The sequence below is a fragment of the Aethalodelphis obliquidens genome, unplaced genomic scaffold (assembly GCF_003676395.1).
Source record: "Aethalodelphis obliquidens isolate GAN/ISIS:26980383/991018 unplaced genomic scaffold, ASM367639v1 scaffold42, whole genome shotgun sequence".
NCBI lineage: Eukaryota > Metazoa > Chordata > Mammalia > Artiodactyla > Delphinidae > Aethalodelphis > Aethalodelphis obliquidens.
Window position 1 is genome coordinate 718,748 of NW_020837986.1, and position 12,650 is coordinate 731,397.

Below are 12,650 nucleotides of genomic sequence, written 5' to 3' on the forward strand. Positions count from 1 at the left end.
GCTCAATAAATTATCTCAAACTCTCAAAGAACCCAGGGTGGCTTACACAGACGCTCCAAAGGATAAGTAGGAACGAGAGTGTTCTGGTCACAGGCGCCCAGACCCTCTTGATGGTATTTTTAGCAGGGCTGTTCCAGCTTCATGACCAGCACACAAGACATTATTACTGCTATCTTGGTGACGGCAGTAATTATTCCCAAGAGCCTGGAGTTGCTTAAAAGCAAACTCCTTCTGATGTTATATTCAACCAGACTCACGTCTCTTTGGTTTTCCATGACAATTACATAGCACTGTGCCCCCATAAGCTCGCATCAAACACAGACAGTGAAGGAGAGACAGCTGGGAGTTTCGGAACACCAACAGCAAATCCCAAAGCTGCTCAAACAAAGGGTTAAGCCCAATGGTTAAACATAATAGCTTAATGCCTTTTGCTAAGTAACTCTGCGCTCTACCAGGAAGGCTGACAGATCACAAACAGTGCAAACAATAGCTGGAATTGTCTAGTGAAAACTAGTCTGACTGCATCATTTGCCAATAGTTTTTTAAACAGCTTAACTCTCCTCTGCTTCCTTGACTGCAACCCAACCTGAAAGCAAAAGGCAGATGAGTTCTTGTCCCAACGTCAAACCCCCATAAACAAGACGCCTGCTTGGATGTGGCGATGGCAGGAGAGAACTCAGAGGTCCAGCCCCAGAGCCTGTAGGGCATGCCTGGGGCCTGGGCCTGGAATACACCCAAAACTGACTAGCGTCTATGGAGGTGTCAGCATTTCTTGGAACTGGAGACCGAGACGGGACGTTCAGAACAGGAACGAGCACACTTTTACCTCTAATGACAAAATTGTTAGCAACGTACGCGAAAGTTTTGGTCCAGAGTCAACAATCTAATTGGGTGGGAGGAGAAATTGTCATAACGACAGTACTTGTGAGAGGATGTGTGCCAAAGGCTATCCGTCCCTTACCATATTCCGTGGGGCGAGCGGGGATCACCACAGGGCCCACCAAAACGCACAGCAGGAGGCCTACCTTCTATGTCACTCAGAGTCCAGACATCAGCGTCGGCACAGTTAACCTTCAGTTTACCCGGACGATCGCTGTTTACAGTAAGGCTGGGAGAGATCACTAGTTCTAGCATTTCCTTGTACCTGAAAGAAAACAAAGGGAAATATAATTTATTCATTAATTATGCATGCTTGCTAATGATTCCTATTGCTTTCCCTAGGAGTATAAATATTAAAGCTGATTACCTAAACCCAGCCATCTTATAAATTCCACATCATAAAAATTCACTAAACTTTCCATCAAAGGGAAATGAGGAATTGAAATGAAGTGCTTGCTCCCCTCTGGAGAATACACCCACTTGATTAAAACTTTCCCCTCCTTCCCATTGTATTTTGTCATTAGACAAATTTTATTTGGGTCTCTTTTAAATGTCATCTGAACGAGCTGGAGCGAGCCAGGGAGACTTTCCAGTAGAGGAAGGGAGAAACAGGTAGAGAGGGAGAGGATTGGGTTCCTAGAAGCCAGAGGCATGAAGAGAAGGTGGAGTTGACTGTAGTTAAGAGAGAATGGACATGGTGTTACACGGTGTCACTTGTACAGATGGACAAGGGCTCAAAAGGTGTCATCGAAACTTAAAAAGTCCCTCTAGGCAGCAGAGTCCCACAGCCCAGCACTGCGGTCCCTACCAAGAAAGAACACACTAGCTCCTGAAGCACCCATGACCTTGATCAATGCTATTGTGGGCAGGAGCAGGAAAGAAGAGGGACAAATCTCCTGGGTCATTCTCTTTTTTCATTGAAAACTTTTCCAACTCTTGTGCTATGTCAGTACTTATTCCTCCTAAATTCCTACCCACTGTGGTCAGGGAATGAGGTTTCTTTTTTTTTTTTTAATTTATTTTATTGAAATATAGTTGATTTACAATGTTGTATCAGTTTCTGCTGCACAGCAAAGTGATTCAGTTATACATATATATATATATATATACACACACACACACACACATTCTTTTTCATATTCTTTTCCATTATGGTTTATCACAGGATGTTAAATATGCTTTAATATTAATATAATTTAATATTTAATAGACTGTGCTATACAATAGAACCTTGTTGTTTATCCATTCTATGTACAGTACTTTGCATCTGCGAATCCCAAACTCCCAATCCCTCCCTCCCCCATGGCAACCACAAGTCTGTTTTCTATGTCTGTGAGTCTGTTTCTAAAAGATACATGCACCCCAACATTCACTGCAGCACTGTTTACGATAGCCAAGCCATAGAAACAACCTAAATGTTCATCAACAGACGAATGGATAAAGAAGATGTGGTACATATATACAATGGAATACTACTCAGCCATAAAAAAAGAATGAAATAGCGCCATTTGCAGCAACATGGATGGACCTAGAGATTATCATTCTAAGTGAAGTAAGTCAGAAAGAGAAAGACAAATACCATATGTCACACATAGGGAGTGAGGTTTCTGGTTAACACGCACAACATCGGACATGGTGATTTTCAAAGGACTAAACTACAACCAATAACATGTGCCACTGATTCAAGTTGTCCTCAGCAAAAGGTTAAGTCTAATCACTGCAAATCAGTATCTAAGGTCATCCTTGGCAGGATATGTTTATCACCATGCCAACAGAACACAGTGTACCGATTGATGGTGACATGGTTATAAACTCAGATTCTACTGTAAAACGGTTGTGGATTCAAATTCCATTTCAGTACTCAGTACCTTGACCAAGTTACCAAACTGCTCTAAGTCAAAAGTTTTCTCATTCGGATGGTGGGGATTATCAGTATCTCCCTAACAAGGTCATGGTGAAGATGACAAGAGATGTGATCTGTAAGGAAAGGACTTAGCAGGCAGCAACCTAAATGTCCACTCACTACCACAGGAATGAAGAATACAGGCAGAATGGTCACACAATGGAATACAACACAACAGTGAAAAAGACTGCTCTGGAGCTCCACTCAGCACCATGCACAGACTGCCAAACAAAGTACCAGGCAATGAGACAGAAGGGTACCCAAGGTATGATACCATTTCTGTGAAATTCAAAATATACAAATCAATATTATATACTCTTCAGGGATACAGACATAAGCAATAAAAAGATAACAGTATGTATAAGAATGATAGACACCCATTTCAAGAGAATGGTTAGCTAGGGATCACTGGGGGATGCAATATGGGGAGAGGTACCCTGGGGCTTCAGCTGTGCAACAATGTCGTTCAGAGGTTGACACAAACTCTGGCCCATCTAAATCCAGCTTAGCATCTGTTTTTGTGTGACCCATGAACCAAGAGCGGCTTTCACATTTTTAAATGGCTGAACAAAATCCTAAGAAGGATAACATTTCACGGCCTGCGAAAATTATGTGGAGTTCAAATTTCAGTGTCCATTAGTCAAGTTTTCTCGGAACACAGCCCTGCGTGGTGGTTTACTGTATCATTCGTGGCTACTTTCACGCTGCAACTTCTGAGTAAAGTAGTTGCCATGGAGACCTGCAAAGCTGAAAATATTTCATATCTGGCAGAAAAAGTTTGCTACCCCCTGTTTTTTAGTCTATAAGCAAGGTGGTGGGCGTACTGCGGTCAGAGGGTTACTCTTCATCTCTGTGTGTCTGAAACACTTAATTTTTAACAAAGAAAGAAATCACTTATCCCAGGACTTGCATATAGGAAGTACTTTATATATAGTTTTTAATCAGATGAGAAAATTCCACACAAATCAGCTTCCAGTGTTGAAGTCTTTATGTTAGCTGATGAACATTTGGGTCCTAAGTGTTCCCATGTTTACATGGGTTTTCTCTTTCCCCAAATGCCACAAGGCACTCCAGAAAGAGGCCTTGGTATCTCTTTACTTTAATATGTCAAAACATATTGTATGGAGCTTGGCAAACAGCAGACGTTGAACCTATTCTCTGACTGTAGCTGCCAGAAATTTGCATTTTATCCAAACTCACTCCCTTCATCCTTTTGGGTATATGCAAATAACTGAAGGTTCAAAAATAAACAACGTTGTAAAAGATTACATTGGTCTCTAAACATCCAGACACTATGAGTACGGGTATTAAAGGCAGCAAATTGTTAGCTAACTGACCAAATCCGGTTAAAAATAAAATGAATTGTTTTTCCTCCTCCTCAGGGTTTAAAAATATTTGAAGTATTTGCCAATATTTAAAAACAAGGTGATTTCACATAAAAATCTAGAGTTCCAGCTTCTCTTGAAGAATGGAAGCATATTGACAGGTTCCTGCATGGCACCTATCAGCTGGCTGCCCAATCTGGTCAAGGCATATGAGCTCCAGTTCACCACAGTCCCCACCACTCCCTAGTGTCTTACATTTGACCCTCTTTTTCCATTTCCTTGTATTTCCTCCTGGTCTCTACAGGCCTTTGCATTTGAGCCCCATGGATTATGTGTCATCAGACAAGCCTGATGAGGAAATAAACAGCAATGTGACACTTCTGGCCTTAGTCACATAGCTTATGATTTTACTGAGTACTGTTGTCATCCTCAAGAGCAATTAGCACATCGAAATAGCATGTGTTGATGTTATAGCAGAACAAGAAGGTGTCTGTGAGTTTTAACTCTAGGACTGAGTATTGCTATTAAAGCTTTGGTGTCCTGACCTTGCCTAAGGTCCTTGAGGGCCAGGCCAACGTGGAAATCATCCTTATTTCCCCCACGACACCTGATACAGAATCTTGTTCATTCTGTCATCCGATTAACATCTGTCGGAGGATGACAGGAAGGAAGGGATGGAGGAAGACAGGAACTTGGAAGGAGAGAGGGAGAGACGAAATCTATAACTGAGCAATTAGCTTCTTTAAAATTTTTTTTTGAATTCCTATTTATTTTAATTTTACACCCCGCCCTACACAATGCCTCTAATGTATTAAATATGTAAATATGTCCCCTTGTAAATGATGCTATACTGTTTATGTGATGTGTGTGTGTGTGTGTGTGTCTGTGTGTTTGGCAGTGCCGTGAGGCATGTGGGATCTTAGTTCCCTGACCAGGGATCGAACCTGTGCCCCCTGTATTGGAAGTGCAGAGTCTTAACCACTGGACAGCCAGGGAAGTCCTGTGACATGTGTTTTAATTTACATGAATAGTGTTATGCATGAGACCTCATTCTGTTCATGGGGACTTTTTCCCCAGTCTGCACCATGAGTTTATAATGTGTACAGACTGCCGGATGGTTGTTCAGCTTGTAGCTAGAATTCCATACTGCATACCCACTCTGTTGTGTTTATGCATTGCCCTAGTGATGAACAACTAGGATGCCTTCATCTCTCAGCTACCATAAACAATGCTGCAATGAATATTTTCATTAAAAAAATACACATATATATGTAATGTGTACCTATATATGTGTGCTTACACACACATACACATTCTTAAAACGTATAAATATTTGAGGAGGATTTCTGTGTCATTGGGTATATGTGAACTGAACTCGACCAAGTACTAGCAGACTGTTCTTTACAATTCCTGTGCTAACCCAGATTCCCACCAGAAGTGCATAAGCGTTCTTTACAATTCCTGTGCTAACCCAGATTCCCACCAGAAGTGCATAAGCGTTCTAATTTCATAAATTCGTGCTAACACTTGGCATTGTCCAGCCTTCTAATTTTTGCCAAACTGTTGGATGGAAAGCAATTATCTCATAGTTGTTTTAATTTTCCTTTCTATGATTACTAGAGAGTTTGAGCATATATTCACATAATTGTGGGCCACAAGAGTTTCTAGGAACTGTCTATTCATATCTTTTATCCTTGCCCATTTTTCTACTGTTTTTTCTTTTCCCCCTTTTTTGTTGATTTGCTCCATAGACTGCCTTGTAGAGTCTAGGTATTAGTCCATTGTTGGTTTTATTTTTTTTTTTCTTTTTGCTGACAAAGCAAAAGACTTTACTGGAAATGGGCGCCCAGTCAGGGAGCAGTGGGGTAAGGGAACGCAGGAGAACTGCTCTCCATTGTTGGTTTTAGATGTTGTAAATTTCTTTTCTTAACCTTTCACCTGTCTGTTTTTTTTAAATATATAGTGTCTTGTAGAACAACAACAAAAAAATCTTATATATTTACCCAATAATGAATGTTTTCCCTAGGTGTAGAAATGATTTCCCTAACCCCTGGATATTAAAATTTGTCTACGTTTAAAACTATTGACTTGGAATTTTACCTTTTATAGTTAAACCTTTAATTAATCTGGAGTTTTCCTTTTAACATGGATTAAATTTGCATTTTCTTCCAATATTGGAGAAAATGAAAATAAGCCAGTTTTCCTAATTTGTATTAAACTCTCCAACTGAATTCACCTCCCAGTTATGATGGAACTGTTTCTATTTTTGGTTCAATCTCACTATCACAATAAAAAATAAAATCTACAAAACATTGTTTTAAGGCCTTGCAGGGCAACCAAGGTAGGACTTGAGGGCCCAGGATCCCAGAGAGATGTGAGACACGTACTGAATTAAGTCTGATCTCTACTACTTTTCACCTCAAGACATTTGCCGATTTATAAGCACAGAAGAAAAAAGAAGGAGCTTTGAGTTTTCCAGTCTCACTGAGTTGGGGAGACAAAAATTGGACTTCAGGATACTAAGGCAGCTAGGACCCAAGGAGCTAAGATCCTAGAGATATGAGAACCACAGGGAAGTTAGCCTGACATTGTTGATAGTCATTACCCTTGAGGCGTTTGCTGAAACCTAAGCTGGGTGGGGTAAGAGTCAAAGAAGTCAAGCAGAAAGGGGTGGCTAAGAAGGCAAGAGACGAAGCAGAGCTTTTGGCAATCTCCCAGTACTAGGGAGACAAAATTGGAGTTCATGGCCCATCAAGGATAAGAATCCTCGGGAGGACCCTGGTGGTGCAGCGGTTAAGGCTCCATGCTCCCAGTGCAGGGGGCCCGGGTTTGATCCCTGGTCAGGGAACTAGATACCACATGCATGCCGCAGCTAAGAGTTTGCATGCCACAACTAAGGAGCCGGCTAGCCACAACTAAGGAGTTGCCTGCCGCAACTAAGACTCGGCACAACCAAATAAATAAATAAGTGAAACATTTTCCCAGCAATCAATGAAAGAAATGTTAAAAATTTATTAAAAAGAAAAAGGATGAGAATCCTTGGTAAACACACCAGGCTTTTTTAGTTACCTTTTTTTTTTTTTTTGCGTTATGTGGGCCTCTCACTGTTGTGGCCCCTCCCGTTGCGAAGCACAGGCCCCGGACGCACAGGCCCAGCAGCCATGGCTCACGGGCCCAGCCGCTCCGCGGCACGCAGGATCCTCCCGGACCAGGGCACGAACCCATGTCCCCCGCATCGGCAGGCGGACTCTCAACCACTGCGCCACCAGGGAAGCCCCACACCAGGCTTTTTAATGAGACCCCTGAAAGGTCATTCCCTTGGAGTAAAGACCAACCAAATAGATCCTGTCTTGAATCATTTTAATCCCTTATTGGATCAAAGCGATTTGCCTCTACTACCACCACCTGCCAGAAGAGCAACTTTTCTTCTGGGGAAGATGTCATCTTCCAGAGTTTCCACAATTTTTCATACACAATGTTTAGCATGTAATAAAAAATTACCAGGCACGCAAGGAGACAAAGCCAAACAATCAAAAACCAAGACAAAAAAACCTAATTCATATATAAGAGTCAGATATTAGTGTAACTAAACACGGACTTCCCAGCAACCTTGATAATATGATCAAGAAAAGAGATTTACAATGGACAATGCTACTAGAATCCTTAAGAAAAATCAAATGGAAATTCTAAACCTGAAAAATACAATAACTGAAATTCAGAACTCAATACAGCAGTTGAACCACAGATTGGATATAGCAGAAGAAAAGAATGAACTTGAAGATAAGTCAGTAGACACATCTCAGAAAGAAGTTTGGAAAACAGGTTTTATAAAAAGCATAAAGGAAACATGGGACACGGAGAAAAGGTCTAACATACATGTAATAGGGGCCACAGAGGAGAGGAGAGAGAGAACAACTTAGAAGCAATATTTAATGAAAAACTGACAGAAAACCTTCCAAGACTGATGAAAGACATCAAGTCAAAGGAATCAAGAAGCTCTGTGAATCAGAAGCAGGATAAGTACAGAGAAAAATACTCCTGGGCATATCATAGTCAAACTATACATATGTGAGAATATATTAATATATTCAGCCAGAGGGTAAATAAGACAAATCTTTAAAGAAGGACTAATAAGACTTCTCAACAGAGATGATGGAAACTAGAAAACAATGTAATTTCACCTGCCAAGGTAGAATCCTATGTCAGCAAAAAAATCCTTCAAAAATGAAGACAAAAATGAAATAAACTAAAATTAAGATTATTTGCCACTTTGTAGCAAATAGACTTGCACTACAAAAGAATACTCTGGAAGCATGAAAATTCAGCAAGGGATGGAGAGTAACATAAAAGGGTAAATTCAAGAGTAGGAGAGGACTAAATGAACTTAACATGTTCTAAGGACATTGCATTTTCCTTGAGGTGGTTACCAGTACTAATTTATAGTAAACTTTTTAAGATTTATCAAGGACGCAGTCTATAATCTTTAGGGTAACTGCTTAGAGAATAAAAATAATAAATGTATGCCAACAAGCTAATGGAGAAGAAAATGGAATAATAAAAATACTTGATGAATCCAAAGAAGGCAAGAAAGTAGAGAAAAAGAAACAAAGAAGAGATGGAAAAAATAGAAAAAAATGATAGATTTAAACTTAAATTTATCAATAATTACATTTAATGCACTAGGGTCTTTGTTAGGTAACATAAGATCTAAAATTCAAACATACCTAGAGCAGTTCAAATGCACCATCCTTTGGAGGCAAATAAATAAATATCAACAAAGCCAAAACAATAGAAATGTTAGTCCTGGGAATTCCCTGGAGGTCCAGTGGTTAGGCCTCCGTATTCTCACTGCTGAGGGCCCAGGTTCGATCCCTGGTTGGGGAACTAAGATCCCACAAGCTGCGCGGTGCGGCAACAAACAAACAAACCCCAAAAAAGTAGTCCTTAAAATAAATACAATATATTAAAAAAAAAAGTTAGTCCTCACACAGTAAACAGGACCATGAGTTAAGAACCTGACCATTGTTTTTCCTGCTGCCAGCTATAGCTTATGGGTACTGCTATCCTGTAGAAGCAAACCATTAACAACGAAGTACAGCAACATGAATAGTTCAAGACAACTCAGGGAGAAAAATCCTTCCAAAAATTCTAACCATAGCTCCCATTTCCCAAGCACCTATTACGTGCCAGGCAATTTCCCTAATTACTTCTACATTATCTCCTTTAATTCTCTCAACCACCCAGGGAGATATAATTATCAACTTCTATTTCCCAACAGGCCAACTAAACACAGATTTAGGTCTGAGCAAAGCATAGGCATGAAGGAAATGTGGATCATTCCTGTTTGGTGAACTTTTCCTGTTCTGCCTTGAGGATCTTAAAAAAAAGGCTTTGTGGACTTTCCTGGTGGCGCAGTGGTTAAGAATCCGCCTGCCAATGCAGGGAACACGGGTTCGAGCCCTGGTATGGGAAGATCCCACATGCCGCGGAGCAACTAAGCCCATGAGCCACAACTACTGAGACTGTGCTCTAGAGCCCACGAGCCACAGCTACTGAGCCCGCGTGCTGCAACTACTGAAGTCTGCACGCCTGGAGCCCGTGCTCTACAAGAGAGGCCACCACAATGAGAAGCCCGCACACCATAACGAAGGGTGACGCCCGCTCACCACAACTAGAGAGAGCCCGCGCGCAGCAACGAAGACCCAACGCAACTAAAAATAAATAGATAAATAAATAAAAAGCTTGGTAAATTTCAGCACAGGGCAAATTCTGTGTTCTTATTTTATGGGTCATACTGTTTTATTATTGAACTACCTGGGGCAGAAGAGGAGGGGGCGCTGATCTCTTTGGTGTTTTGAGGGCTCTGAAGGTCCTAACCTGGCCCCAATTATAGTGCTCATCTTACAGATGATAGAAATAAAAACAGCTAACACTTCAAGAGCATTTACTCTGGAGCCAGGAGCTCTTTCCATGTATTGGCTCATCTTCATCCTATGAAGTGGGTAGAGATGAGGAGACTGAGGTTCAGAAAGCGAACTGCTAGTTAGTGGTGGAGCCAGGATTCACAACCAGGTGGTCTGCCTCCAGGGTCTGTGCTCTTAACCACAGCTTGCGAGTAAAATTGGGTCAGAACTTGAACCCAGGATCCATCCAGCTCCAACACCCACTAAGCAACCTGGTGGGAGTACCAGCTCTGTCATCTGCTACATGGGTTCAAATCCTAGCTTTGTGTCTTATGAGCTTTGTGACCTTGGGCAAGTTGTTTAACTTCTCTGAGCCTCATCCAAAAAAATGGAGAAAATAATAGGACCCTCCCAGGCAGGTTATCCTGCAGATTAAGTCAGAAAAGGCATGAGTGAGCGGGTGTTCAATAAAGGGTAATTACTGACATTATTTGCATTCACACAGACAAAAGTTTGAAACACACAGTTCGTTTTATGTCAGGTCGACACTGGGAAGTGCCGTGAGGACCATCTGGAAACCACTGGTTCCGACTGTGGTCTGATGGGCAGAGTTCAGTTCTCTTGCAGTTTGGGGAGAGACGTCCTTTGCTTTCTCCCCCTCCTCCCCTCCTTACAATTATCTGAAATAGGAGACCAGCTTATTCTCTTTGCAGGGGAAGTTAGAAATCAGACAGTCTTAACAGAGTCTGAGGGGAGGAGAAAGACTCAGCTTCCCTTTCATGAAGGCAGGGAAAGGAAGCAAAGGCGTGGGATTCATTTACAAAAAAATTTTTTTTCCTGTGTTGCGCTGTTGCAAAACCCTGATACCCCTGCTGCTTCAGATCCGGGCTAGGAGGAGCGAGAAGAAAGAGGCATCCGAAAGCCCCTACCCTCTGCCTTCTCCTCAGCCTGCTGCTGCCAGCGGCTTGCCATCATTTGTTACCCTTGTCACCACCCCTGTCCCCGGGGATGGAGAAGCTCTGGGAGAGCGTGGGGCTGCTGGGGGAGCCCAAGAGATGACAGCTGGAGGGTGGGGGCTGGGGGCAACTTCAAAGGCTGGGAAGGATCAAAAGCAGATGGAGGGTCCCAGGCGGGTGGGCGGCTCACCTTTCCACACCCGCCCCTGCCGAGTGCACTGCTACCTTGGCTGGGAACAGTGGCCCTGCCTGCTGGATGGAGAGGACAGATGGCCAGTCGACCAAGGGGCCCTTAGAGAGGGCCAACTCCCAGCATCTTTCAAGGACTTAGAAATCCAAACCTGCCGACAGCAATCACAGGCTTCTGGACAGACAACAGCTGTGGCCCAAACCTGGACATTTCTGGCCGCCTACACCCCATTTGAGTTCATTCAAAATACATCTGCTAATCGTGAACTGGCTCTAGCTCCCGTCTCCCCTATCACGGGTGCGGGGTGGAGGGCGCCACTGCTCGCACCAAAAGCCCAGGATCATCCTCCCTCCTCCTCCCTCTCCTTCAGCTCTCACATCCAATCCATCACTGGGTGTTGTCAAGTTCATCTCCTAAACATCCACGGAACCCGTGAACCCTCCACCCCACGGCCATTGCCCAGGGCCAAGCCGCCACGCTCTCTGCCCTGGACAACTACCACGGCCGCTGTACCTGTCTCCCTGGGGCCATTCTGGCCTCCCTCCAGCTTGTTCTTTGTATACCAGCCAGAGGGACTTCTGACAACATAAATCTGAACATGTCCCTGCCCCCTTCACCTCATCCTTGCTTATAACCTCTGATTGTTCTAAGAACAAAGCGAAGACTTCTGAACACAGCTTTGATCCGGCTTCCCTTCACTCGCTGTCTCGTTCCAGGGCGCTGGCCTTCCTCTCACTCCACACTCCCTATCACGAGGCCTTTGCACATGCTGTTCTCTCTGCCTGGAGTACCATTCCCTCCTGCTCGCCCTTCAGAGGTCTCAGCTCTAGCATGACTTCCCCAGGCCCTTCCTGAATGGGGCCCCTTCTCCCACGGCACCTTCCGCAAACCCATGCCCCTCTCTTTCACACGCCAGTCACTATAACAGTTTTTAGACATGTTTATACATTATTTGATGTCCATCTGTCTTCCCAACCAGACTACAACCTCCCTGATGGCAGGGATTTTATTTTGTCCACCACTACATTCCCAAAATCTCCTGCAGCGCCTGGTTCTTGAGAACTATTTAGTAAATATTTGTTGTATGGTGGATGAATGTGCTGTATGAATAAATGTACTTATTCAACCAATATTTACTGACAGCCTGTTATATGTTCCAAACACTGTGCCGGTCACTGCCATTGTCACCACCCTGGATGGGACACTTATTTATAGTACATGCCTGGCCCCTCCAGGAAAGGAGTTTGAGAACCCTCATTTACTCTTCCTTCCAGCATTAGCACTGTATGTAGGACATGATCAGAAGTACATGGATGTTGGATGCTACTGTCCCCTAGGCCATCCCAGAAGGGAGAAGTGGTCCAAGAGCTCCTGGCCACATGATACAGGTGTTTGTTAATTATGGTTATTATACTATTAAGTTCTGCCTGGCTATCATGCCCTTGTTTTCCTGCTCCCCCGCCCCCTTAGTTTTATTTTTTCCCCCAGCTTTAT

The 12,650-nt window shown here is 43.0% G+C and overlaps 1 protein-coding gene across 1 annotated transcript in view; it reads right to left on the bottom strand.

Annotated features, from left to right (window-relative positions):
- Positions 1 to 1,134, bottom strand: part of EYA2 (EYA transcriptional coactivator and phosphatase 2) — a 176,685-nt gene extending 175,551 nt beyond the window's left edge. The window contains exon 1 of the mRNA XM_027078034.1: positions 1,026 to 1,134. Within this exon, the coding sequence (XP_026933835.1) occupies positions 1,026 to 1,134 (109 nt within the window). The remainder of the gene's footprint in view (positions 1 to 1,025) is intronic.
- Between the last annotated feature and the right edge of the window lie 11,516 nt (positions 1,135 to 12,650).